At 40.7% G+C, this 23,971-nt stretch overlaps 1 protein-coding gene across 2 annotated transcripts in view; it reads left to right on the top strand.

Annotated features, from left to right (window-relative positions):
- Positions 1 to 19,736, top strand: part of LOC119651506 (putative inorganic phosphate cotransporter) — a 180,080-nt gene extending 160,344 nt beyond the window's left edge. For both annotated transcript variants that reach the window (XM_038055134.1, XM_038055143.1), the window contains exons 2-7: positions 4,145 to 4,332; positions 12,006 to 12,341; positions 17,670 to 17,783; positions 17,849 to 18,233; positions 18,393 to 18,631; positions 19,108 to 19,736. In XM_038055134.1, coding sequence (XP_037911062.1) covers positions 4,145 to 4,332; positions 12,006 to 12,341; positions 17,670 to 17,783; positions 17,849 to 18,233; positions 18,393 to 18,631; positions 19,108 to 19,317 — 1,472 coding nt within the window. In that variant the 3' untranslated portion in view covers positions 19,318 to 19,736. The remainder of the gene's footprint in view (positions 1 to 4,144; positions 4,333 to 12,005; positions 12,342 to 17,669; positions 17,784 to 17,848; positions 18,234 to 18,392; positions 18,632 to 19,107) is intronic.
- The last annotated feature ends 4,235 nt before the right edge of the window (positions 19,737 to 23,971 follow it).

Raw genomic sequence — 23,971 nt, 5'->3', positions numbered from 1 at the left:
ATACTGATGACCACGTGTGACAACTTAGTGTGCAGTGAAGGCACCAACACCGTGAAAGGCAAGAACATAACTTACCAAACCCAACTTAACTTTAGTAGTATTTTACAAAACTTTCCAGTATCACGGCCTGCATGCATATATCATGACTTGTACTTTCAAGGTAAAATAAAAGGGGATTTTCGGTATTTTCCAAATGTAGCTTTGTTTTATATAAAATGTCAAAAATGACTACTATGACGACTATGAATCATTTTTTAAAAATGTATTCGCACATATTTTCCACTTGCAGTGAGTAACATTGTTCCACCTTGAGTTTCAGGGGGAGTCCCTATGAATGGACGGTTTAATTTTTTTTTTTAAGAATGTGATCATGTAACCATGTAGGCTATCAAATGAAAGGTCATGATTGGTACTTTTCAAAGTTATTCTGACATTTGATGCAAAAGTACGGTGTACGGGTGCTAAAAAGACCAAAGTTATTCAACTTTACAATTTGAATGTCAGTATATCACTAAAAGGCATAGTATAGAATTATATAAGTATGCATTACGATCTAGGTACAAATTGCATAAATCCCCCCTGAAATATTCTTACATAATAAATACACAAAAGATTTCATACCTGAAGCACCAAGTTTCTAGTTTTCTGCTTGCTTGCTTGGTTCGACGTAAAACCAAAATCTTATTAAAATTGGTTTAGAGGCTGCCTGTCTATCTGTCAAATGCACTTTGCTCAGGAGTGGCTGCATCTATTGAAGAGAAATTTGATGGACATACGCAGACTGTATAAATTTTTTTTCTCCGGGAATTATTCTCACAAACTATCTCGTCCAAAAATCTACAAAAAAAAAATCTTGAGGGTGGCTACATGTAAAATATAGGCGTCAAAATATAATACATTTGACACCAATCTGTGTTCAAACAAAATTAATAACAGTATTTTACCACATTTTCAAATTTTAACTGAAACCGCCCTTAAGGAGGGAGGATCTTCCAGACATCAGGTGTTTCAACAATCATTTGCAAAACATTGAGAGTATTTATTACATTGAATGAAATTACATGTTGTCATTGATATTCATATTTTATATAAATACACAAATTTTTCTACAAGAGGAAAAGAAACAAAATGACGGCGCTACCTGTAAATTTGCCTACTTTAATTTGCGCTTTAGAATGATCAACCTCTTGTAGTCAACTCAAAACAACCAGTCAAAAGTTTTTCGTTCAAATTAATTCGCTTTACCCTTTATGGATTTTCCGGGCTAGATCGATCATCCTCATCCATACGGATTAAGTGACTTGTCCACCGCAACCTATTGAGCCGAATTTTATACACAACCAGAAGGTCGCGGTATCGCTCCTATATATTTCGTCGTTATGTAGGCTACGGAATCGTCCATCCTCATGTAGTTGGCCAAAAATTTTTCGGATGACTTTTCTCTCGAACGCGACCAATTGTCCGCAATTTTTCTTGCTAAGAACACAACTCTCGGAGGAATACACGAGGGGCAAGATCATTGTCCTGTACAGTAAGAATTGAATGCCAACAACCATGTGCGGATTTCATCGTTAGAACTGTTATTGGTTGTGATTTTCGACCCTAGATAGGAAGAGCTATCAACGGTCTCAAAACTGTAGTCTCCTATCTTTTTTATTAAGGTTTTGTTTGTAAAACAAAACCTTATTAAAATCGGTTTACTGTCTGTCTGTCTGTCCGTCTGTCTGTCTGTCTGTCTGTCTGTCTGTCTGTCCGTCACACGCATTTTTCTCGGAGACGGTTATAGCGATTGACACCAAATTTGGTAGAAAGATGGGAACTGTGAACGCTCACGCATATAGTAAGTTACATCCTCTTAGGACGAATTTAAGGGGGGGTCCCCATACATGCAAAAGGGGGGTGTAAATTTTTTTTTCATCAAATATAGTCATGTGGGGTACCAAATTAAAGGTCTCGGTTAGTACTTTTCGAAGCCGGTATTAGTTTTGACTTTTGCTGAAAAGGTGGGGAGTGCGGGGGGTTGAAAGTAGTCATTTTTTTAACGAACCCATTCTCAGCAACTACCAAACCGAAAAATCTGGAAAAAATCAGGGGGCTGCCACTATATGGTGCCTAGGCTCCGAAATACCCTCCATATCGATACCTGTTCAAATAAAGTTACTAATAGTATATTACTATAATTTTTAGTAATTGACAGGAAAACCCCCCTTAAGTTCACCCTAGAACCACAAAATTTTGTAGCAATGTAGGCTACAGTATAGATCATGATTCTGCCAAATTTGGTGAAAATCGCACTATTACTAACAAAGTTATACTAGGTCAAATCTGCGCTCCTCTGCAAATTCAAGACTATGAATGTCAATATCACTTGAAAGTGGCTTTTTTCACATACATAATATATGCATATTTTACGTGCTACATGCTAATGGGACAAATGCACGTCCAAATCTCCTTATAAACGAAATACACAAAACCTTTCATACCTGAAGCGTCTAGCTTCCGGTTTCCCGACTTGTTCTCGTTTGATTGGTGCGATTTGATATTGTTTATTAATTGGTTTTTGGTACTGACGTTGCCACCGTATATTTCGTCTTGCCTTCATTGATGTGCAGCCCAATATCTCGCGTTTCCTACCCGTTCTGGACGAAGGCGGTTTATACGTCTCGGGCCGTTCTTTCCATGATGTCGCTACCGTCAGCATAGGCCAGTAATTGGGTGGACGTAAAGAGGATGGTGCCTCTCGCATTCACATCTGCATCGTGAATCACTTTATCCAGGGTCAGGTTAAAGAGGACGCGTGATAGAGCATCCCCTTGTCTTAGACCGTTATTGATATTGAATCGTCGCGACAGTGATCCTGCTACTTTTATCTGAACTCCCACATTAGTCAAGGTTAGCCTAGTGAATCTTATCAATTTCGTCGGGATACCGAATTGTTTCTGGCTATGCTATCATAGGCCGCCTTAAAGTCGATGAAAAGATGGTGCAACTGATGTCCATATTCCGACAACGCAGGGAGAAAATCTGATCTGTTGCTATTTTCCCTGAAGTGAAACCTCTTTGGTATGGGTCAATGATGATCCGGGCGTATTCGATTATTTGACCTAGGAAGAATATCATATAGAGGGTACTCGGCAACGAGATACCTGTATAAGTGCTCCACTGCGTGATAGCTCCCTTTTTATGTATGCAACAGATAGTGCCTCGTGGCCAGGTGGTCAGGTATTCATTCGCTCCTCCACACCTTGAGCATCAGTTGACGAACCGCTTGGTGTAATTGGTCGCTTCCATATTTAACTAATTCGGATGTAATTCCATCGGCTCCTGGCGACTTATGATTTTTAAGCCGATGAATTGCACGGGTGCTTCAGTTGGTGAGTGCTACAGCAATTCATCAAAATACTCAACCCATCGCTGCAATATACCCATTCTGTCGGCAATCAGATTTCCCTCTTTGTCTCGGCAGGATGAGCACTGAGGTGTATAAGGCTTCATCCTGCTGACTTGTTAGCGAAACTTCCGCGCCTGATACGGTTGCTCCCTGTACTTTTCGAGTTCACAGGCCTGTTGGTTTTCCCAAGCTTCCTTTTTCCGTTTGTGAAGTTGCTTCTCCATTCAACGGAGTTCGTGATAGGTCTCCGCGCGTGCCCGCGGTCTTCGAGAATGCAACGTTACTCGTTATACGGCATTCTTCCGTTCCGTTGCTAGTTTACATTCATCATCGAACCAACTGTTCCGACTTTTTTTGCGGATGGAGCCGTCATCGCTTGACTTTTTTGAAAAGTTTGGGTGCAAGCCCTAAGTGAGGGGTCCGTGGACCAAGAAAGAGGGAGTAAGTTACTCCCTATTTGGTCCGGCCCAGCATTAACTTGATGCGGACTTAAGACCCCATCATTCTCAAAACGAATATAGGATATGATGTTAGAAAGTTTGAAAAAAATCGTATCATTATTAACAACTATTTGCAAGTGTACTACACAAAAAACATGACTAGTTTCCGAAGTACGCATACACAAAGAAATCAAATCCCGTCTTAGCAGAAAATAACGATTGTGTTTTTATTCTTTCCTTATCTGTTGTTTATCATTCTAAATTAACTTTTTTCGAATACAACTAAATTTTGTTTTCGCTTTACATTTTTCAGTTTTTATAGTCCCCCAACGTATTATCCTCGCTATCATGGGATTTTTGGCGATTTGCAATGCATACACAATGCGAATATGCCTGTCGGTAGCAATCACACAAATGGTCATTTCGAAAACTCATCCACCAGGAGCGGAAGTAGGTGAAGGAGAATGTGCCATCGACGATGAATACGAAAGTGAAAGTTCGGTAGGTGCTTACAGTCCATATCATATGTAGATATATATAGTATATATAAAGGTACCTATATCTTCTGATCAAATTGTACCGAAAATTTATAATTTTAGTGAACCGCCATCTATCAGTCCAGATTTTATACCATCTGTATAAAATTTCAAATATTTTTATTAATTAATAGAGACTTCACATTTTAAAATTACATAACTCAACAGAAACCTTAACAGATAACATATTCCAAGATTATGGTGTAGATAGAGAACTAATTAATAGTACCTAAATATGTCGACTGATGTTAGGCACTTGGAGAAAAGGGAAGAAAGTTTTCCTGGCAGATCTCAATCTTAGGGTGCGACTGACATTCTCCAAAGAATTTTAGTACGTGTCAGGCCATGATGGCATCGATTCACAATGTTATGAAGGTTTCATAGAACATCATCATATTTGAATATGCCAGTACAATACCGGAGGCTACAACACACACACAGAAAGCCACCTCTCTATCTAATACCGAGAGGTGTCTGTCCAGAAGATAAAACCGAAAGTGATAAATGGTCGGATTAACCGCGTATACCAAAAAACCTTAGCCTTTGAGAGAGTGACCTTAGTGAAGAGAAGAATATGGTATAGCAATTTTAAGGCGCCGTTTGCAGAATTTAGAACCTTGTTGACATGAGAAATGTCGGATAGGTTTGAGTTAGTAGTGTAAATGACCTGGTTCACAATGTGGAGAATCATGAAGAGAAGTTTCTAACATACGAAGCCATTTCCATGTCATCTTCATTTTTCCTTTGAGTATAATTGTTTGGAATTTATGTCGTTGAATTATGAAGGCGAACTGCAACCCGTACAATGCCCGCTTCGGATCCACCCCAAAAAGGTAGAAGAAGTTTGCGGAGAGGATGGGGCCCTGTTTAAATCCAAATAGGCCGGTGTAAAGAGGAAGCAGTTCCCGCTAAACTTCTATTTAAGATTGCCGCCTCTGTAAAACAAGTCGGGAAACCGGAAGCTGGGCGCTGAAAGGTTTTGTTTGCTTCTTCTCTGTGTATATTTAAGTGTTTTTTTTTTGGGTAGGGTAGGTGAATGCATTTATACACACAGTGTTAAACTCCCGATTCGGTACGTTTTTTTTTTGGTAGTGAAAACTTCCATGCCCACTTAAAAATTGGGTAAGGAAATAGTCAGTCTCACCATGCTTCCGATTCAGCCACGCACCTAAGTTGCCAATGAGCCGCACAGTCCATCTGCCTCTAGTTTCATTTTGCCACGAGAACTGCCACTCGTCTAGAGTGCGTTGCCGTTCTTCGCGAGCAACCACCTCCCTTGGCTCATCTCGCTTGCGCTTGTATATGGCCTGACGCTCCTTAGCAAGAAGGGCAACGGGGATCACTCCCGCGATCACCATCACGGCCGGCTCAGAGACAGTGCGGTACGCAGACACCACCCGCAAAGCCCCCTCCAGTATATTTAAGTGTAGAACTATTCCATTTGTACGTAGCCCGTTATGTATTTGCATATAGCATGTCTGACTACCCACTTCAATGTGATATTGATATTTAGTTGCAGTAAATTTACAGGGGAGAGCCAACTTTGAGCTACTGTAACTTTGTTACTAATAGTATGATTTTGATCAAACTTGGGGATAATATGCTCCATATTATATTTTATACTACTACCAACTTTTGTAATTCTAGGATACACCTAATGGGGGTTTTTCTCAATTTCTCCAAAAATACGGTAATATACTATTATTAACTTAATTTGAACAGATATCGATATGAAGATTATTTTGCAGCCCGAGCACCATATAGAGGCAGCTTCATGATTTTTTTCAGATTTTTCGATTGGGTAGTTTCTGAGAATGGGTCCGTTAAAGAAATCATCACTTCCCACCCCTCTCACTCCCCGCCTTTTTAACAAATCTGAAAACTAAGACCGGCTTCGAAAAGTACTAATTGAGACCTTTCATTTGATACCCCACATAATAATATTCGGTGAAAAACAAATTTACACCCCCCTTTTACATGTATGGGCCCCCCCCCCCAAATTCAACCTAGAAGGATATCACTCACTGCATGTCTAGGGGTCCACAGTTGCCACCTTCTCACCAAATTTCGTGTCAATCGGTATAGCCGTTTTTGAGAAAAGTGCGTGTTACAGACAGACAGACATTGAACTGATTTTATCATAATAAGGTTTTGTTTTGCGCTAGTATCACTTCATCAAATGTAGCGGCATCGGCTGGGTGTGTCACGTCACCGAATGAAAGCATAAATACAAGTCGGGAAACCGGAAGCTGGACGCTTCAGGTACGAAAGGTTTTGTGTATTTCTTAGTACGTAGCACGTAATATATCCATATATTATGTGAGAGTATCTACTTTCGGGTGATATTGACTATGAAGTCTTAAATTTTCAAAGAAGCGACAAATTTGAGGTATTATAACTTTGTTAGTAATAGTACGATTTCCACCAAACTTGGTAAGATCATGCTCTATATTATAGCCTATATCACTACAAAATTTCATGGTACTAGGATGAACTTAAGGGGGGGTTTCTAACCAATTACAAAAAATTGTAGTAATATACTATTATTAACTTTATTTAAACAGATATCGGCATGGAAGGTATTTCGGAGCCTAGGCACCATATAGTGGCAGCCTCCTGATTTTTTTCAGATTTACCGGTTTGGTAGTTTCTGAGAATGGCCCCCTTAAAGAAGTGATCACTTTCAACCCCCCGCGCTCCCCACACTTCCAACGAATGTCAAAAATAAGATCGGCTTTGAAAAGTACTAATCGAGACCTTTAATTTGATACCCCACTTGACTATATTTGATGAAAAAAAAATGTACACCCCCCTTTTGCATGTATGGGGACCCCCCCTTAAATTCGACGTAAAAGGATCTAATTCACTGTATGCGTGAGCGTTCACAGTTCCCACCTTTCTACCAAAATTGGTGTCAATCGCTATAACCGTCTCCGAGAAAAATGCGTGTGACGGACAGACAGACAGACAGACAGACAGACGGACAGACAGACAGACAGACAGACAAACAGACAGACAGACAGTAAACCGATTTTAATAAGGTTTTGTGTTTACACAAAACCTTAATAATAAAGAACCTGCCCGAAGAAATAGTTAATGTTTTCGTGGGTTCAAATAAAAGCCACTTTCATTTAACAGTTACTGGAATTAATAGAATAGTATTGTAGTATTGGAATGGAAGTAGATGAAGCCTATAGCCCGGAGTCAGGCATCATATTGATGTTAAGGCCCTGCTGTACTGACCAGTTCTAATGTTACACCTTTTTTCAGTGGACACCCGCATTCGTTGGGTGGGTGTTAAGTCCCTCATACGAAGCACGGTGGCCGAAATAAGTTTTGGGATAGAAAGATTGACAACAGCTTGATACAACATTCAGGGTTGCTCCAGTAAGGAGCAAGTAGTGAAAAGGTGTTAATTGTTCGCGGCACCATAGGCTTTCTTGAAGCATTCGCAAACATCTTAGAAAGTCTTCGTTTGTAGAAAAAAGATTCTGCAAGAAAAGATTGACAGGATAGCCTTTATCAATTTTTTGGATACTCACAATCAAAAAGAGGCTGTTGTTTGCTTGAATTGGCACCTCCAGCATTTCCTTGCCTTTTTAAGGTTTTTTTTTTGCAAAACAAAACCTTATTAAAATCGATTCAATGTCGGTCTGTCTGTCTGTCTGTCTATCTGTCACACGAACTTTTCTCAGAAACGGCTATACCGATTGACACAAAATTTGGTGAAAAGGTGGGAACGTGGACGCCCAGACATGCAGTGAGTGATATCTTCATACATTGATATTTAGGGCGGGGCGGTACCCATATATGTACAAGGAGGGTGTAAAAATTTTGTTCACCGAATGTAGTCATGTGGGGTATCAAATGAAAGTTCCCGGTCAGTACTTATCGATGCCGGTCCTAGTTTGGAGATTCGTTTGAAAGGCGGGGAGTGGGAGGAGTGGAAAGTGATGATTTCTCTAACGGACCCATTCTCAGAAAATACCCAACCGAAAAATCTGAAAAAAATCATGAAGCTATCTGTTCAAATTAAGATAATAATAGTATATTACCATATTTTCGGGGAAATTGAGTAAAATCCCCTTAAGTTTATCACAGAGTTATAAAAGTTGGTAGTAGTATAAAATATAATATGAAGCATATTATCCCCAAGTTTGATCAAAATCACACCATTAGTAACAAAGTTACTGTATCTCAAAGTTGACTTTACCTTGTAAATTTGCTGCGACTAAATATCAATATCACACTAAAGTGACTACATAGTCAGACATACTAAATGCATATACATAATAGGCTTCGTACAAATGGGATAGTTTTGCACTCAAATATACTTATAGAAGAAGCAAACAAAACCTTTCATACATGAAGCGCCGAACTTCCGGTTTCCCGACTTGTTTTCTTGGCTGCAAAGTTCGTTCAACTTCATTCTCTCCTTCCTTGATTCCTCCGAATAGATTGTGAAAAACGTTTCATTGTGAGAATCTATCTTTTCCAAAGCCTGCACCAGCATATTAGTACTCACATCTTGCAGATCTCTGCTTTGTCTTTCTGTGCCCTTTTTTAACAACGTAAAGAGGGGGATCGCAGTATCCATAATTTGCCAATAAATTTCGTGACATTTATCACTAGGTAGGGAGCCTTCTGCTTAAATTTGTATGCGCCCATCCTGATTCAGTGCCTCATGGGAGTAGGTTATCGCACCTTACTTCAGCTACTTTTAGTCCCCAATCTTGAGACCCCTTCTCATTACGGAAGATTGATCGGGTCATAATATCCACATCGTTTGCGCATGCCATCAATTGTATAAGGTAATGAAGCTAACTACATATGATGGTCTTTACTATACGTAGTTCGGATAGCTGAATGGTTAGAGCACAAGGCTGGCGTACGGAAGGTCGCAGTTCAAATCTCATTGGTGGCAATGGAATTTGTATCGTGATTTGACGTTGGATACCAGCCGACCTAGCTGTCAATGAGTACCTGAGTTAAGTCAGGGTAATAATCTCGGGCGACTGCAATGCTGACCACATTGCCTCCCACAGGTTAGTGTAATCCTGTAGTGCACCGTTACAGTTTTGAATGAAGTGTTCTAACACACTTCAACGAGAACGATCATTATAATAATTTATTAATATACGTGTGCCCAGCAAAGACATAAGATATGTAAAGGTAGGTTAATACCTACTCAGGGCCATTTTCATGAATCGTCCCATATCTCTTGCCACTCCTCAATTGATTCAGTCGGCGCTAATTGCCAACGAAAGTTATTCGATTTGTTTAATGCATATATTCCATTATAAAGACATTGGCTTGCACTCCTCCTTCATTGTTCTGTGCCATGTACTTTTGGAATAACCTACTCGTCGGCCATCCTGCAATAGTGGTTTCCACTGCATGACGTATAAGCAATCGAGGAGGTAAAGGCAGTATTTGACTGCAGAACTCTAGATGCTATTTGCAGCTCACGTTTATGCTATCCTTAAGACGTTGTAGCTCCTTTTCTGTCCATCTATCTATTTGTCATACCGATTTTATTCGAAAATAGTGGAAATAAGTAAACTATAAAAAATCCAATGTGTGCAGTGACCTTTGTTAAATTTCAGGGAACTCCCAATGCACGCAGAGGGATGTGCACAATTTTAGAGTTGTAGGTTCGAATATCAAATTAAAAATATCGATTGTTATTTTCTGATAAAGATTTTACTTCTGCATCCCTGCCTTACAGAGAGAGAAGAAACTCGTTGCTAGAAACTACCCAATAGAAAATTTTAAAAAAAAATCATAATGATGCCCCTGTATGAAATGAAAAATGTGGATTACTTGCATCCGATCCCGAATGCAACCCTTTCTCATCCTATTTAGAACTAAAAAGTTTCCGATTACGCCAAAAAATCCCATTTTTTACGGTTTTATATAAAGCAAAACCTTATTAAAACGATTTACAGTCTGTCTGTCCGTCTATCCGTCTATCCGTCTGTCCGTCTGTCCGTCTATCCGTCTGTCCGTCCGTCCGTCTTTTTTTAAGGAGGTGGAAATCTTCAAAAGACTCTGGTCTGGGTACGCTAGAGTGTGGGATTTATACCCACTAAAACCGCCCCCAATTCCCCCCACCCCGTGGAACCACCTTTGCGTATTACATCACGGGGCGGAGTTAGCTTACTTTAGCTAGGTCTCCTTCCGTCTTCCCGCGGGGTTCGTAACCACGCCTTCCTCACTTTTTCTGCTTTTCGCAGTTTCTCCTGGATTACTGCGATCATGGAATTGATCGCATCCTAGTCTTCCTGGCAAGCTACCATTCTCCGAAAAAACCGTACTCAGTTTATACACATTGCCTAAAACCTGCAGCGCGTTTCCCCAAACTGGGACTGCATACAGCATGATAGAACTCACGACCCTGGCTGTGAGCAGACTGCAAGTATGCCACGGTCCTCCTACGTTCGGCATCATCCTTGCGAGAGCCATACTCGTGGTGGATGCTTTTTTGCAAGTATGCTCTATGTGCTGCTTGAAATTGAGTTTTCCGTCTATCATCACCCTCAAGTATTTGATGGCCGGCTTGGAAGTGATGATACTATTCCCGATTCTAATGCAGGCGTAATTTCTTTTGCGACGCTTAGTGATGAGGACCGCCTCCGTCTGTCCGTCTATCCGCTTGTCCGTTTGTCCGTCTCTCCGATTGTCCGTCTATCCACCTGTCTGTCTGTGATTTTTCTCAAAAAAGGTTGTAGCGATTGGGAACTGTGAACGCTCACCCATACAGTGAGTTACATCATTCTACGTCGAATTTAAGGGAAGGGATCCCCATACATGCAAAAGCGGGGTGAAATTTTTTTTGCAGCAAATGTAGTCATGTCCGAAGCTGGTTTTAGTTTTGACATTTGTTAGAAAGGTGGAGAGTGCAGGTTGTCGAAACTGATCAGTTCTTTCACGGACCCATTCCCAGAAACTACGTAACTAGCCTCCGAAATACACTCCATACCGATATCTGATCAAATGAAGTTAATAATAGTATAATGCTATAATTTTTAGTAGTAATGTAGGCTATAACATAGAGCAAGATCCTGCCAATATTGATGGAAGTCGCACTATTACTGACAAAGTCATAATAGATCAAAGTTGTCGCTTCTGTCCAAATTCAAGACTTTGAATGTCAATATCACGCGAAAGTGCATATTCTGACATAATATATGCATATATTATGTGCTAGTTACTAAAGGGACCACTCGCTCACTCCACTCAAATGGTTTTATAAAAGAAATACACAAAACCTTTCATTCCTCAAGTATCCAGTTTCCGGTTTCCTGAGTTGTTACTAATAATTTTATTTGCACGTGCATTCCTGAAACTAGTCTCTGAAAAGATACAAATTGGCTTAATTTAAATTATTTATTGATAAACACAGCTTGAACTATCCATCTGTTTATCGGAAGCACTAGCTAGCCTGAGACTTTATCATTCAATAAATATTCAAGAGCCTATAATTTAGATAGCACAGAGAATGAGTATATGGACTCATTGTCCATCACATAATCAGGTAATTACTGTTTACGACAACAGTTGTATTATTTCCAAAGTTATATTGCATATTTTTTTAACATTTACCGGGTATTGATATAAGTATAACTTCATTTCCAGAGTTCCGGTGAATTTGATTGGTCTGAAGAACTGCAAGGAATCATTCTATCATCTTTTTACTGGGGATATGTTGTTACACATCTACCCGGTGGTATGCTGGCGGAAAAGTTTGGCGGAAAATATACCTTGAGTTTAGGAATTTTATCCACTGCCATATTTACACTAATTACACCGGTAGTTGTAGAGTCTGGTGGATCTACAGCTCTAATTATTCTACGTGTTTTGATGGGTGCTGGTGAGGGTACTACTTTCCCAGCTCTTAGTGCGCTGCTGGCATCATGGATTCCGTTGAAGGAGAGGAGTAAATTGGGATCGTTAGTGTTTGGTGGAGGACAGGTATGTACATATATTACATTTACTCAGCTATTCTGAATATAATTGTACGCATAATAATTTCCATAGTAAACATAAATACCCGCCTCTATCACTTCGATAATTGCTTCTGTTTTTGTCTCTGCCCTAGTTCCGGAATGAGTATTACATTAACAAATGCCCATGCATGTGAACAAAGAGTAGGTAAATAGGAAAGTGAAATATTTTTAGATGCCGGTTCCTTTATGATCTTTCCACACAGGGTCCCTGCATTCAGAACTTAGAAATGTACTAACATAAAATAACACTTGCATGCACAAAGTATAATTTTTTTTATAATTTTATGTAAAGCAAAACCAATATCTACCTGCAATTGCAATTCTAATATGCTCGATGTTCCCAGAACATGTACATTTTCAGCTTCCAGGCAAAGAGTTCCGCTCAAATTCAATTAATTTGAATATGGGTTACGGAACGTAAGGAAAATATTCCGAACTAAAGAAATCCGTGTATCTACGGTGCCCTCACTAGTAAGGCGAAGGAAGTTTCAAAAGTACGTGAGAAGATATTTATCTGATTGCCATTTACCTCTAAATGGCTCATCATCGGTGACAGTTTGCTAGAATGCCTTTCAGCTACCTCCAGGGCTTCCCGAGGAGTTTGCACTCCTCCTCCACTATTCTATGTAACCATTTTCTAACGCGACCCACTCGCCTGGGATAGCGGGTTACATCACATGACATAAACAACAGCAGTTGCTGGGTAGCTGACCCGTACTCAGACGAAGCTTTTCGTTTGGAATTGTGTGCTCCCATATAGCAGCAGAAAAAGAACATTGGCCCGAATCAATCTCAATATTATGTTGGTGTTGAGTTAGGTGCATTTCTATATTTTGGACGAAACACGAAACAGCGAAGTCGGATCTACCACTGTTGATACAGCTGCAATCAAAATAATAGTAGTGCGCACCCGGTTAACATTAGCAACCATCTCCTTCACCTCAAACCACAAATTTTGGTGGGTAGATCCGAACTATAGATGAGGTAGAATGTCGGTCCAAAGACACTACCTTGAGGGGCTCCAACTTGTTGATGTTTACTCGCGAGACGTGAAACTTTTTTTTCACCCTAAATTGCACTCCAAGAGAAAAGATTCCAAAAGCCCTGTACTGGAAGCAGCTTTTTAAGATTGTGTGTGTGTGTGATTCAATGTCTATCTATCTGTCTGTTTATTTTAAAAATCGGAACTTAATGCCACACTTCGTCGAAAGGTTGCGCTACGTCCAAAAAGACCACTGCGCAATACTTTCTATCCTCCAGTGGACTCCTAATCTCAGAGACAATCCTGTGAACTTATTCGATAGTACCATGCTTTCCTCAAAGGCCAAACTAAGGAATTACTTTGTTTTCCACTAGATGATTTTTGAAGATAGTAGTGTTTCAAACACATTTGGGAGGATGGGTAGCAGACTTATAGGCCTGTATGATGCAATCTGAGTTCGGCCCTTCCCACAGTTAACAATCATTGTAACTTCTGAAACTTCCATTGCCTTTGGAAAATAGGCGAGACGGAGAATTGCGTTGAATATGTTAGTTACGTGAGTGATGGTGATACCTGGAAGTTTTTTCAACATTTTTCCCTCATTAGGTCATATCCTGGAGCTTTCTTTGAATCCATTTCTTCTCTAAAATCTTCAGCAATTTATTTGGCCCCAAACGAAAAACTTCCCTTCGGCGTTGCTATGGATATTTTTGGAAGTCTAGACTCCCTCTCCGGTAAATCGATACCTTTTTGAGCTGTTTTGCAAATGCCGTCCCTTTTTAGGAATCACTTCTTGCCCAGTTGTTATCTGCTGATCTCAGTGGCGACTCGAATTGAGCAGGTCTGTTCAACTTTCTTGTAGCTTTCTACAGGGAAAAATCATTTGATGCCATTGTCTTCTCAACTTCCGCTTTACTTGGATCAGTTGTAGTATGCTATGCGGTGTACTATTATATTTTTTGGAAGGTTAGCGATACATGGGCGTGGAGTAGAGAGCTGCGCAGTCACGATCATTATTTCGTTAAGTTTAAACAGGGATTTGTCTATTTCGCTGTCAAAATGAGACGTCTCAAAACTGTCTTCCCTTGGGAGTGATCAGTCTGGACCCCCATTGAGTGCATTTTGCAAGAAAATCCCCAGTTGCAGCAAATACGTTTCCCAGTGTGTTAAAAAATCCTTCGAACGTCTAAAAAGTTTAAACTTTGAAGGACAATAGATCGCAATGATGGTTATCTCGCCTACCCATTCCAGTAATCGGAATGAAGTTGCTTGGAAGTAGTCTTTGCAGTAATCTCCTAGAAGATAATGTTTAATACGGGATCTGAAAAGTATTCCGATACCGCCGTCGGCTTTTCCTTCCGAATGATTAGTTTCATAGTCAAATGCGTTTCGGATTTGAGCATTATGTCGATTTCTTTGTCAAACAGGAATTGTCGTATTTCCAGTTTATAGTGGCTGACGGCGGTTTCCATTCTAGTGATCATAGCATCATGTTTTGCAAGGAGACCATAAACTTGTTCATCGTTTAAGCCAGTGTAGGGATTTCAAAACGCTAGCATATCTCACGTCTTATTGAGCTATGTTTTTAGAGCCTTCAACTGCAGATGTGGTGGCGGGAGTGGTATTCGTTTCGGTGCCTTGAATTTGTTGTTTCGGTTGCGATTTTTGCTTAATTTCAGCGTAAACTTCGATGTACAGACCAATCTTGGCAAGTGAATTCTCTAATGAAAAAAAGACAAATTTTATTTTTTAATGGCGAATAGTGACTTTTATTCCTCATGTACTAGTATACCGAGGATCAGTTGTCCTCTTCCTCAGTGAGTTTTTGTCAGAGGGTCACTTTTGTCTCTGACAAAAACTCACTGAGGAAGAGGACAACTGGTGCTCAACATATAAGGAATAAAAAACTCAGTATTCGGCATTAAAAATAAAATTTGTCTTTTTTTTCATTATAAAATAAGCCAAAAAAGACGACACACACAACTGAAGAAATAAATGAATTCTCGTTAGCGAGAATGAGAATGCCTCACATCGAAGATACCTCTCTCGTAGTTTTTCCACGATCGGTGAAACCACATATCGATCGCGGATATCCTCATTTCGGATATGATCAAAGCGTATCACGCCATTAGTCCAACGCAACATTTTCGTCTCCATTACCGCAAGATGCCGTTCATTGTCTTTTATAGTCGGCCAACACTCAGAACCATAGAGAGCGGCTCGACGGACGACATTGCGGTAAATTTTGGATTTGAGACGTTCATTGATACGTCGCTCACAAAGAACACCAGTTGTGGAACGCCACTTCAACCAGGGTGCGTTAATGTCTGAAGCAGTTTCATAACGCAGTTCTCCATTGGCTGACAGCATTGACTCGAGGTATTTAAATCGCTCAATTCTGGGCAGGTCACTGCGGTTGTCAAGAATGCGTTCTTCATGGTATGGAAAAGTAACCGGATCAGACGGTCATTTGAATTTCTGCTGGACTACCTTTTTTTCCATATTGGAACTGTGGTACTTCCTTGCCAACCAGATGGTGTTCCACCTTTCTGAATAACCCAATTAAAGTATTTACTGGAATACAGTATTTGGTCCCAGCTCTTCGCATTCCAGAGTTGAGATGTTTCGCCCTGTTGCTTTTCCCGATTTCATTCGTTTTATTGTTTCCTCAACTTCAATGGCCAGACAACTGCTCCAAATATCGGCAATGATTGCGGAAGTGGATGATTTGCATTATTTGCAACCTATTTTGATTCTGGCTTTCATTTTTAAGGTTTTGTGTAAACACAAAACCTTAAAAATGAAGTTTTGTGTAAACACAAAACCTTATTAAAATCGGTTTACCGTCTGTCTGTCTGTCTGTCCGTCCGTCTGTCTGTGTGTCTGTCTGTCTGTTTGTCTGTCCGTCACACGCATTTTTCTCGGAGACGGTTATAGCGATTGACACCAAATTTGGTAGAAAGGTGGGAACTGTGAACGCTCACGCATACAGTGAATTATATCCTTTTACGTCGAATTTAAAGGGGGGTCCCCATACATGCAAAAGGGGGGTGTAAAATTTTTTTTCATCAAATATAGTCATGTGGGGTATCAAATTAAAGGTATCGACCAGTACTTTTCAAAGCCGATCTTAGTTTTGACATTCGTTGGAAGGGTGGGGAGCCCGGGGGGTTGAAAGTGATCACTTCTTTAAGGGGGCCATTCTCAGAAACTACCAAACCGAAAAATCTGAAAAAAATCAGGAGGCTGCCACTATATGGTGCCTGGGCTCCGAAATACCTTCCATGCCGATATCTGTTTAAATAAAGTTAATAATAGTATATTACTACAATTTTTTGTAATTGGTTAGAAACCCCCCTTACGTTCATTCTAGTACCATGAAATTTTGTAGTGATATAGGCTATAATATAGAGCATGATCCTACCAAGTTTGGTGGAAATCGCACCATTAGTAACAAAGTTATAATACCTCAAATTTGTTGCTTCTTTGAAAATTGAACACTATGAATGTCAATATCACCCGAAGGTAGATACTCTCACATAACATATGGATATATTACGTGCTACGTACTAAGAAATACACAAAACCTTTCGTACCTGAAGCGCCCAGCTTCCGGTTTCCCGACTTGTTTCATGTTCGACTAGCTTGGGTATATTTTTCCCAGCGGGGTTTTACGTTTGGAAACCGGAATGTTCCTTTCCAGACCAGTCTGTGTTTTCATGGTCGAAGTCTCTTTCACATTACTGTACGTTTGAAACATGATGCTTCGTTGTGTTTCCATGATGAGTCTTTATTGTTTCCTCAAAGATTTTTTTCAAAAACTCGTCTTGCACAGTTTGAATATGCAATTGTACCAAAATAATAAATGAACGGTCCTTTTACATTGGTGGTCGTGATGATGAAGGCGCTACAATCACGTCCGAAATGAGAATGGGGTTGCATCCATGGTTGAGAAATCGATATATGGGGTCGCCCCTTCGATAAAATTGGCCTGCGCCTCGCTCAGTGGGAAACGATCCTATGGGTCGACCGAAACAAAGATCGGTTGTTAAGATAAACAAGGATTTAAGAACCTCTCCACTTATGAACTACAATTTAAATAAAACGGTTCGGAGTTGAACCGTTCTGTCAGAAACGAACAGTGATTGACGTGCAATGCCTCACATTGAAGATTATGATTGGCATACTTCTAGCAATTTGAATTTGTTGAGAGCGCTCAAACCACCTTTCCCAAACAAATTGATTTCAAAAAGAGAACATACTTTCAGTGTTATAAACTCTTCTATACATTAACATAATTGCTTTTTTCAGGTTGGAACTATCCTAGGAACAGCTTTATCAGGTCTTCTCCTACATCACATCGATGGCTGGCATTCTGTATTCTATTTTTTCGGTGGTTTGGGAGTGTTATGGTTCATCATCTTCGTAAGTACTCTAGAACTCCCAGGGTTGAAGGCTAGTTCGTACCATTCAATGAGGATTCCTTACAGACATTGATTTGCTACAGCAATCCCGGATCGCATCCATTTATCAAAGATGAAGAAAAAGAATTTTTAGAACGCGAACTTGGCGTATTGAAACGTGATCGTAATCTGCCACCTGTACCATGGAAAGCAATCATCACTAGTGCTCCTATGCTTGCTCTAATCTGCGCCCAAATTGGCCACGATTGGGGATTTTTCATTATGGTCACAGATCTTCCAAAGTACATGAGCGACGTTCTCAACTTCCCCATCAAAGAGAATGGATTATTCTCGGCGCTTCCCTATGCTGTGATGTGGATTGTTTCAATCACTACTGGCTTTCTTGGCGACTGGATGATAACAAAGAATATTATGGGAATCACAATGTCTCGAAAAGTTTTCACAACAATTGGTAAGTATATTTTAATAACGCACAAATTCGTTAACAACAGTTTTCTTTTCTCATTTCTCCTGGACGAGCTTCATAAACAATCGTTATCCTTAATCATTTAGATTCATTTGTTTGTGATTACTTTAAATTCTAATTCCCATTTTCTATTAATTTCTATAGCTGCCATTGGACCAGCCGTCTTCACTGTGTTGGCCTCATATGCTGGATGCAGCAAAACCAATTCTGTTGTACTTTTCACAATTGCCATGGGTCTCATGGGTACGTTCTACCCAGGAATGAAAGTGAATCCTTTGGATTTGAGTCCGAACTATGCCGGAACGTTAATGGCTATTGTGAACGGAATCGGCGCAATAACTGGCATTCTGGCTCCTTATATAGTCGGAGTGTTAACACCAAATGTAAGTATTGAAGTGCCCAATTTTTTCAAAGTAGCATATTTCGTCTTTACCGGATTTTTTGTTAGTTCGTTTCACTGATTGCACCATTAGATAAAGCATTTGAATCTTCCAACTTCTCTCAGATGTTTATTTGATAAATTCTATAATGATCAAATATGATGTATTGAATTTTGGGGAACAGGTTTATCGGCACGAGTAATCGAAGCAGGCAACAAGGTCGAAATTGGAGTCTCACGTGACCCATAATCAACTCAAAAATTGGTTATTGTTTCGAACAATTTATGTGCGGTTTCAAAAGCTACTTTTTTAGCATTGCCATTTTCTTTCAACCAAGCTAATTACTCCCATAACATTTTACACATAAAATCACTCAAACTCTTTTGGCTCCTCTGCTCGCGTTGTCCTTAAATACCTCTTGAAAACCTTATACCAGCCACAGATTCAAAGTCTACAATATAATTTCCATTTCTATTCAGGCAAATCTCTACGAATGGCGAGTAGTATTCTGGATCTCATTCGGTGTTTTTGTTATAACCAGTATTGTCTATGTGATTTGGGCATCGGGTGAAACACAGCCGTGGAATAACCCAGAAAAAATGAAAGCAATCCAAGCGGAAAATGGCGAGATTGAACCCGAACAAAAGGAGGCAAACAAAGGCGTCTCCTTAGATAAAATAGAAAAATAGTTTTTATATAATATTTAATTTTGGTCATACTTTACTCAGTATCCAATTGCTTTGTTTTTAAATCGAGACTGTAATTGTAAATAAACGATAGGTGTATTATAGGAAGTACCCGCTATTGCTACCTTATTTTATCAGTACGGCGTCAGATGTATTGATGAAAAGATACATCTGCAATGAAGCAATGCCAAAATTGTAGCAATATATCCTGCATTACAAACTAGTGATCTTGAGAGAATTTATTAAGAAGAATTCTCGGTGCCTATGAAAAGATGGAAAATCTTGTTGTGTTGTAGCTTACAAATATTTTGTAAAAGAGTTGATAATTTTAAATGTAAACAATGTTATAGTTTGTTGATGCTATTTAAATATACATATGTATACTGTTACAGTATTTAATAAATACATTTTTTGTTTTAAAATGTGTTTCAATTCCTCCAGATAATAACTGTTTAAAAATTAAACTGTCTTGAAAATTCCTGTTTAAAAGTAAAAGCTGTGAATATAAGTGTACTCACCAGCTAAGCCGCAGTTTATCCTTTATATTCAAATATAAAGCAGGTGATAAACCCCAAAAAGTCATCATGTCAGGTGAGTAAACTTAAACTAGGAAAGTTTTCTAATAATCGCCCTTTCGACGACATGCTTACCATCGTTGTTTCTTTTACCCTTGACTCGAACTGGTAGGGAGATTTATTTAATTGTAACATTGCATTTCATCCTCTCACTTTCAAAGCCCTATATTCCCATCACAATTTCGTTGGCATGGTGCTCCGAGCTCGAATAACAACACCACCTAGAATCCCCTCTGATAATCAGGTGAGAGTTAACACTGAAGCCATCCATAACACAGCCCTCCGCGACACCTATAAGAGGGAAATGGATACCGCAATAACCGCAGTCAACAGAGGACCTGGAGGTGAAGCATCAACAAATGATCTTCACAACCACCTGAAGGACGTTATCGGGGGTACGGCCACAAAGATACTTGGCCCCAGCCGCAAAAAAAGTCGGAACGGCTGGTTTGACGATGAATGTAAGCTAGCAACGAAATGGAAGAATGCCGCATACCGAGTAATGTTGCATTCTCAAAGAACGCGGGCACGCGCAGAGACTTATCACGAACCCGTCGAGCGGAGAAGCGACTTCACAGACAGAAAAAGGAAGCCTGGGAGAACCAACAAGTCTGTGAACTAGAAAATGACGGGGAGCAACCGCACCAGGCGCGCAAGTTTTAACAAGAAGTCAGCAGGATGAAGCCTTATACACCTCGATGCTCATCCTGCCGAGACAAAGAAGAAAGTCTGATTTCCGACAGAATGGAGCGATGGATTGAATACTTTGATGAGCTACTGAACAACCAGAACATCGGCGAGTTGGAGGTCCCGCCAATTGAAAACTACGGAAAAATACTGCCACCACCAATTTTAGTTATACCAAGTGGTTCATCAACTTGTGCTCAAGGTATGGGACAGCGAATCAATGCCTGACGATTGGCAACGAGGCATTATCTGTCTCATACATAAAAAGGGAGATATCACACAGTGCAGTAATTATAGAGGTTGCTGAGTACCATCTATAAGATATTCTCGGCTATCTTGCTAGGCCGGATAGCCCCATACGCCCAGAACATCATTGGCCCATACCAAAGAGACTTCACTCCAGGCAAATCAGCAACACATCAGATTTTCTCTCTGCGGCAAGCGATGGAAAAACTGTTGGAATATGGACAACAGTTGCACGATCTGTTCATCGACTTTAAAGCCGCCTATGATAGCATAGCCAGGGTAAAACTGTACACGGCCATGAGGGAATTCGGTATCCCGAAGAAATCGATAATGATACTGACCAGGCTGACCCTGACCAATGTGCGAGGCCAGATAAAAGCAGCAGGATCACTCTCAAGACCATTCGACATCAACAACGGTCTACGACAAGGGAATGCCCTATCATGCCTCCTTTTTAACCTGGCCCTCGAGAAAGAGATCCGTGATGGTGAGTGAATGCGCGGGGTACGATCCTCTTTAAGTCCACCCAACTACTGGCCTATGCTGACGATATCGACATCATCTGAAGAACCACCCGAGACGTACAAACTGCTTTCATCCAGATCGAGCAGGCGCCGCGAGATCTTAGGCTGCACATCAAAGAAGGCAAAACAAAATATATGGTGGTAACGTCAGCACCGAAGACCAACCAACCAACAACATCAAACCGCACTGGTCAAACAGGAAGAATAAAGATAGGAGAATGCAACTTTGAGACCGTTGACAATTTCTCCTATCTAGGGTCGAAAATCACAACCGATAACAGCTACGATGATGAAATCCGTGCACGGTTGTTGTCAGCCAACAGAGCCTATTTCAGCTTACAAAAACTGTTCCGCTCGAAACGTCTCACCATAGGGTCTTACTGTACAAGACAATGATCTTGCCAGTCCTCATGTATTCCTCGGAGACTTGGGTTCTTAGCAAGAAAAATTGCGAACTCTTGGCCGCGCTCGAGAGAAGAATCCTCCGAAGAATCTTCTGCCCCCTACATGAGGATGGACGATTCCGTAGCCTACATAACGACGAAATCTATGAGCGATACCATGACCGTCTGGTTGTGGATAATATCCGGCTCAATTGGTTACGGTGGACGGGTCACTTAATCCGTATGGATGAGGATGATCCCACCCGGAAAGTCTATAAGGGCAATATCTATGGTAGAAAAAGAAGACAAGGCAGACCCTGCCTAAGATGGAGCAATGGCGTAGGCCAGGACGCCAGACAACTCGACCTAGGCGCAAAACCGGGATGTCTAGAGTTCCTTATTAAGGCAGGCCTAGACTGGATACCGGTTGTTGCGCCGTTGATAATGATGAATGACACCGGCACCCGCTCCCTCTGCTGGAAGGGATCCGTCTGTGTACCAGTTAAACAGGTGCTAGTTTTAGCGGTATGTCCCAGACACGCTCCCCCAGTTTGCTTGTTACTCCAACGTGTTTCAAACTTGTTATCAAAGGGTACACTTTGTTGTGTTATCCCTTGGTATTAGTAATTCAGGATACCGTCTAGAAAGAATATCAATCTTCCTTCAATTAAGGCAGTTCACCGCTCACTGATACTCCCGGCCATCCTGAATATTGTCCTCCCTGCCTGCATCTGTATGTGCAGATGGATAGGGGTTAATCCCAGAAGGACCTTCAGGCGTGCCGTTGGGCATGTCCTCATTGCCCCACTGATACACATTCAAGCCAGTCTTTGGAGTTTGTGTAACTCCCTGGGTTGTGTGCTTAGTTCAGTTCTTTCTGCCCAGATAGGTAACCATTGGCCTTACTATTGCAATGTATATCCAAAGTAATATCTCCGGGCTACAATGCCATTTTTTTTCCTGCTATGGACCTACAAGTAATCAGAGCCCTCGTGGTTTTTCGACCACTCTTCCAGAGTAATTTTTTGGAATAGCGTAATTCCCAAATGCTTTACCTCCGTTTCTCGTTTCACCTCCATGTCATGTAACCTTATGGCTCTCAACTGATCAAGCTTACGTCTCCTAGTGAATGGTACTATGGTGGTTTTGGTTGCATTGTTGTTGTCCGTCCTGCCCGGTTAGCGTGTTGACATTGATGTAGTGGATTACGCTTTAGACCGTTAGTTCTGATATAGTAGTCTATGACTTCTATACCGTCTTGAGCACGAACGATGTTAGGCAAATTGATTTGAAAACTTAGGGTGAAAAGGATCCCTTTTACCCGCCTCCGGAATAAAAATCGCTTTTCCCCGTCTGCATGCGCTTGGTATATATCCCAGGGCTATGATCCCCTTACCAACCTCAGAAGAGACCTTAAGATGATTCCTAGGCCTCTCTGGATTAGTGCTGGAAAAATGCCATCTACTCTGGGTGATTTCAGTGGTTTAAAAGTTCCCACTAGTTTCCAGTTTTCCTTTCTTCCCATTTTATTCGTTGATGGGGTGTCAGGCAGAATGTTGTCGCCTTCCGCCGTGGGGTAGGGCCTCGGGAAATGAGTTCTGAGAAACAGCTGTACCCTATTCGCGTCATTCCCGGTAAAAGTCCCATCTTTCTTCTTCAAACATACAGAGGATATTGCCCCGTCTTTGGCTACAGCTTTGTAAAGTCTGGTTGTTTCTGTGATCTATCCGATCCCTTCACAGAATTCCCTTAAGCTGTTCCATTTGGTTCCCTGTTCGCGTTGCTATACGCAGTCAATGTATTTTTATACCTCTGCCAGTCCCGGTTTGTTTTGCCCGGTCGAAGAGTTTTCGTACCTCTGTTCTCATTCTGGGCAGGTTCCTGCTCCACCATGGTACAACCCTTGATGACTAAACTGTCTTAGCTGGCCCCATATGCATCAATGCCGAGTGTGTTGGGGTTTTCCACCACTATCTCTAGTTTCAATTCGCTCCTGATGTCACCGCCCCTTTAAAGATGGGCCATGTTGTTGCTCAGGTGCCTTACATAGGATTCCCAATCCGTTCTCCTGGGATTCCTTGTTATTCTTTTTATCTCAGAGTTACCCTCAATGTCGAATCTGATTATTCTGTGATCAGATATAGAGGGGTCATCCGACACCCTCCAATTCCTGACCAGCTCGTTCATTAAAGTATTTCCTAGAGTTATGTCTAGTACTTACTGTCTGGTGCTGGTCACAAAT

Source organism: Hermetia illucens, chromosome 1 (assembly GCF_905115235.1).
Source record: "Hermetia illucens chromosome 1, iHerIll2.2.curated.20191125, whole genome shotgun sequence".
NCBI lineage: Eukaryota > Metazoa > Arthropoda > Insecta > Diptera > Stratiomyidae > Hermetia > Hermetia illucens.
This window is presented reverse-complemented; position numbering and strand designations above follow the sequence as displayed.